This window comes from Nestor notabilis, unplaced genomic scaffold (assembly GCF_000696875.1).
Source record: "Nestor notabilis isolate BGI_N333 unplaced genomic scaffold, ASM69687v1 scaffold3057, whole genome shotgun sequence".
Lineage (NCBI taxonomy): Eukaryota > Metazoa > Chordata > Aves > Psittaciformes > Psittacidae > Nestor > Nestor notabilis.
In genome coordinates, this window is record NW_009937684.1 from 86663 (window position 1) to 92091 (window position 5429).

Here is a 5429-nt window from a genome sequence, read left to right on the forward strand (position 1 = left end):
GCCTGGGAGGTTTTATGTTTTCTCTTCAAATCACATCACAAAGTCACTCATTGCATCTAGGGAATTCATCTCCTTGTTTGGGAATGGCAGGACAGAAGGAGGGGAGAGAAAGAAAGAGGGAAGAGAAGGGTGTGGGAGCTGCTTCCTGAAGCAGTGTTACAAAAAGCAGTTAAAAAACCCCTACTATTCACAAGTGGTTAAAATCATCACTTTTCAGAATTCCTTTTTTTTCCTCTTTTAAACAAAGGTTCAGCTCATTCAGCTCCATGTTTTTAGAGTTGATTGTCTTCAGGAGAAATACCCAAACCCCAGCCTCATCCGTGTTCCCATCCATTTCTACCCTGATAGAGAAGTTACCCACAGTTCACCACACACACAGTCACTGTGCTGGGTCCCCCGAGTGCCGCCGGCAGTTCAGCTCCATCCTCCATTCCCGCCTCAAACAAAGGAGGAGAACCCTGTCACTGGAGTCCGGGAGCCGGGCGCGGGCTGCCCTGTTGGGGTGTACACCCCTCCTGAGCTCTGTGTTGTGATGACAGTCTGGAAATAGGGTTCTGTCTCGCTGGCGGCGCACTCCTCGTATCTGTAGGACGCTGGGTGCTTCACACCTTTCTGCTGCCGCTTCCATGAGTTGTAGTACGTGGGGTCACTCATATAATGGTTCACAAAGGAGTGCTTTGGCAACTCGTCTTCATAATCTGAGTCAGTGGCCTGGAGCATCAGGAAAAAAAACCCCATAAATCAGCCATTAGCATCTAGGATTTAGCCTGTTCTGCTTTAGAAGAAATTAGAGACAAGTTTAATATCACCAGCTGACAAAAACTGTGATTTTAGGGTAGGATGGTTTGTAGTGCAAGTATAATACGTGCTGGCCTGTAGAAAAGCACTGTGCTCTGGTTTAGCCAGGCTTTGCTGCTAGAGGCAGAGCCCCCTGACGAACACTGGTGATAAGAGATGCAGAGAAATCCCTCCTAATTCACTGCAGAACACTGCAGTGAGCGCTATGTTGACATAAGATGCCAGGAAGTGTAGAGACACCATAGAGAAACCAACAGATTTCAATCACATGATCAACAAGACTGCAATTACAACTGAGAGTCTCTCTCTTGATGCAAGGATATCCCTGCAAACATGCTGAAGTTAGCCAGACATGCTGCTGTCTGTGGTGGTCAAACATGGCCACCTGCATAGAGCTCTGGATTGGGCTTGCAAGCCCTGTTAAGTATTGAAAATTACTTCCGTCACTGAAAGGGAATTAGGCAGAATCACAGGGGTTTTCTCAGGCAAACATCTATCTGTATGTTCAGACTGATTACTGGTGGTACACAAGATGCACAACCAGCAGCAACAGAAGGAAGAGAATGCAAAATCTGGAGGACAACAGCCAAACAAGGAGAGGAGGCTTTCCTGGGATGGCTCGGGAACAGCCCTGCGTTCAGAGTGGATCTACCCCTGAAACACTGATGCATAAAGCTGTATAGCTTTAAAGCTTATATCAATATTGAGTGAGAGCTCTGGTGAAATGTAACCAGCTAAGCTTTGTGCATCTGTCCCTCCTCTGAAGGACTGCTGCTGTGATACGGCTGGAGGAATCACAGAGGGCTCGTACATCTCTGAGTGCAGAGATCACAGCAAAGCTACAGTATCTAAGTGCACATTTTCCTTCTGTTCCCACTACTGCTCCCACCACTAACAGCCCCATCCCATAAAGCACACAAGCATTTACCCAGTCATTTCTGTATCTCATGCCTTCTTCTCAGAATCTCTGGTTTGAGCATGCAAAGGCTTTCATTCCCCTCTCAATAATACACATAGCCAATTCTAAAGGCAATTAAATATCAAAGTAGTAGCTGCCTAAGACTTGCAAGAGAGAGGCAGGTAAGTGCAGCTCGTAACAGTTAGTTGCTGCAATCAGTTTCAAAAGGTTGGTATCGTTCTGATCTATGACACCTCACAGCAAACACACATCCTTCTTGATCCTGCCTGCCACACAACTAGTCTTTCCTTCTCTAAAGCTCCTTTTTAATGGTCTCTGAAGAACAATCCTCAAATGCCTTGCGAACCATCATTTGAAAAGGGCACCGCATCCATCATCCCACTTCTTTGCTTAGATAGCTGCTTCAATACTATTTTGTGCCCATTTTGCAGCACAGAGGGTGATGGACAGAGCTGAGAAATTTCTCCCAGTTTTCCAAAAGTCTGAGTAAAGCAGCTCTTTACAGCTTTGCAAAATTGCCCTTCCTCTATTACCCATGCTTTGGCTCTTTCAGAATGATGTACTGTCTGATTATTTGAAGACTACAAAGCCTCAGGTACCTTGACGTGTAATTACTATTACAACAAAACCCTACCAGTATTTAATACTTATTCCAGAAGGAACTCGACAAATCCATCTCCTAGAAGAATACTCCTTTGCACCAGCTGCCAGCCTTGGGAAGCCAGCACCCAACTCTCTCCACTGACCTTCCTGAATAGGTGGTTCTTGCAGCATGCCTGGAATATCCCCAGATTTGGACCACTTCACAGCCAGTGGGTGCAGGGAACAGCTCCAGAGTCTTGGCACCAGTGCAGGAAACATCCTGCCAGCACTGCCCAGTCTATTTTTGTCAGGGGCTCCAACAACAGTGCCTCTGCTGACTACAGCTCTGGCAGCATGGCAGGGCATGGCAGCAGGCAGCAATAGCTCAGGCAGGCTGGTCCTCAGCTGCAGACACAATCAACTTTACCTGCAGACCAAAGATCCCCATACCCCGGTTTCCTCCATTCTTATCAAGAAACAAGCTGTTACACTTTGCACCAGCCTACACCTCCAAATGTTCTGCTGCAGCTCCATCATCCAGTATTAAGGTTAAAAGTGCCTGGGAAGATGAGGGATCACGTGGGCATCCAGAAGAAAAGTCTCTGCATCCTGAGCAAGTTATGGATCACCCCTTCCCCAGTCCACCATTACTATTACTGGCTCGGACACTGCCCAGAGAGAGACAAGCCCCTGCTGTAAAGATGGATCACAGCTGAATTGAGGTGTCACAAGCATAATGAAAAGAGAAAGAACCCTACCACAAACTTCTAGTGGCTCCTTACTGGTCTTCCTGATGTCCTCACAGACATATAGAAACAAGACAACTAAAAGCTCTAAGAAATGCTGAGAAGCAGCTGCATCCAGAAGACTGACACAGGACTTGCTAGGAATAATAACGTTGATGCAGGCCCTTGATTTCTGTCCATCACTAGCAGAAACACACTGACCACAAAACTAATATAATTTCTGTTCCTAAGCCAAGTTCTTTAATGATTGCCAGAAGTCAACATAATAAAGAGGAGAAATACTGGGAACACTTTTAGATGGGCTGCTGCCATTTGAAACTTGGACTTGCTATGAACAGAAAGAGGGAATTTAAAACAATACCCCCTGATAATCTGCCCATGGTATCAAGTGAAAGAGAACACTGATCTGTGTAAATAAGGCCAGTGCCTTTCAGAAGCAACTTTCATGAAACATATATAGCCGTACTTCACCATCATTAACACCGATGCTGGAAAGAATAACGTACTTGTTAGCGTCAATACAGCGTGTTTTCTTTGTGTTTCCTGCAGGACAGGCAGGAACAGACTATTCCAATGTTTCTAAAGTACCTTCGAAGGTATGCTCTGAACCACCCTTACCAGCAAGGAAATCTCCAAATTTCCATTGCATCCCTCTCTGCCCTGATGACTATCAAGGAGTAGCAAGATAAACCTGTTTTGCATGACAATACAGACAGCTTATACTAGAGGATTACTTTTTAGAGGTTTTTAAACTACTGAGTAAATAGAAATGCTGCAGGGTTTTTTGCTTTGTTTTCAGTTTTCTCCCTTCCCTGACTGTGTCTTTGTTACCTTGGAAACCTCCATAGGCTGGAGCGGGATTGGGTGTGCGGTGACATTACCAACTGTCAACCAAAGGTGCATGGATGCCTATGAAACAGCAAATACAGAAAATGAGAGCCTATTTAAGTGTTTTATTGATAGCACAAAGTGCCCAAGTGCTGTTCAGATGCAAGTCAGCAACCAGAGTTGGCCAGCTTAGGGAATGGGAAATGTGCAAATAGTTCCAATTACCTGCAATTTTTTTTAAAGTGACTGCATAAGGAACAACCTTATGAGATTATTTCTAAAACTGTAGAAGGCAGCAGTTTCTTCTGGTTGACATGAAATGAATCTGCTGTAAAAGAAACAAGGTAGCCTAGTATACAAGAAGATTTCTCTGGACACAGGAACCCTTGCTTATTTAATGTGTCGCCTGCAGTTGGTTTCCACATGGTGCCCAACTTGTCCAAATCATGAAAACTTTGTTGGAAACAAGTTAAATCCTATTCCCTATCAAGTGTAGATTGGAAATTTATAATATCTTCCTACTGAGCTGAGAAAGCAAAAGTCAGACTGCAGATTGCAGCTGGAAAGAGCAGAGCATCACCAGCATTTAGCACTGACTGATAACATGTGCTATCTGGGAGAATACTATCTCCTGAAACCAGGTTTTGGGAGACCACAAGGACACGTGAAAACACACACCCTTCCCTCCTGTAAAACTGCTCTTCAATGGCTGGATAACACTGCAGCTATAGCATCACGTTTCTTTACATGGTGAACACCAGATTTCTTCAGATTAGCTGTCCAGAACCTCATCCACTTGACTCATTATCTAAAAGCCTATTATTATTAACCATTTAGAAATTACACTCTTAGCACTCTCTTGCTCCATACCTGCCAATTAAACTACTTTAACCTCATTAACAGCACCAGTGCTTGGCTTTCATGACATGGAGAAAGTTAACCTCTTGATTTATGGATATTGAGTACTGCTTGGTCTTCTTGATTTTCTTTGTTTCTCTCTTGCTCTCCTCATCAGAAGGGAGCTTGGAGGAATGCTCCCAGGCAGATGAATTGCAAGTGCAGTCAGTCAGCCTGAGAGTTTTTCACAGACTTCTTCATGTTCAGTAAACCCCATGAGACTTGAAGCCAGAGAGCTTCCTTCTTTTCCATATAAAATCTTGACACCTCAGGCGACAGGGGTAAGACTAAGCAGCAACAAGATGACATGGGGGTTGAAAGCACAAGCAGAGATTTTGGCTCTGCCTGGCCTTATGTGCATTGTGTTAAGTGGAACTTGATATCCATGCAAAGATGTATTAGAGGGAAACAATGTAAGGACCCCTTTTTGTTGCAGATGACCAAACCTTTGTAGAGCTCTTATATAAAGACATCTTTAACTCTTCATATAATGGGAAACACTTCCGCCAAGAGAGAGAGAAATTCTGGAATTCTCAGAAAACAGAACTTGTCTGTTAAGATCTCCTTTGAGAACAGAAACACACACACACAAAATTAGAAAACACAAACAGGAAGAGCTAATAGGTACAGGAGTACTTGGAAAGAGTGGTCAAACATCT

General features: G+C 44.2%; 1 protein-coding gene across 1 annotated transcript in view; it reads right to left on the bottom strand.

Moving 5' to 3' along the window:
• Positions 1 to 438: 438 nt before the first annotated feature.
• The window catches only part of SDK1 (sidekick cell adhesion molecule 1), a gene marked incomplete at its 5' end in the record, with an annotated part of 138888 nt that continues 133897 nt past the window's right edge, over positions 439 to 5429 (bottom strand). The window contains one exon of the mRNA XM_010018940.1: positions 439 to 711. Within this exon, the coding sequence (XP_010017242.1) occupies positions 439 to 711 (273 nt within the window). The remainder of the gene's footprint in view (positions 712 to 5429) is intronic.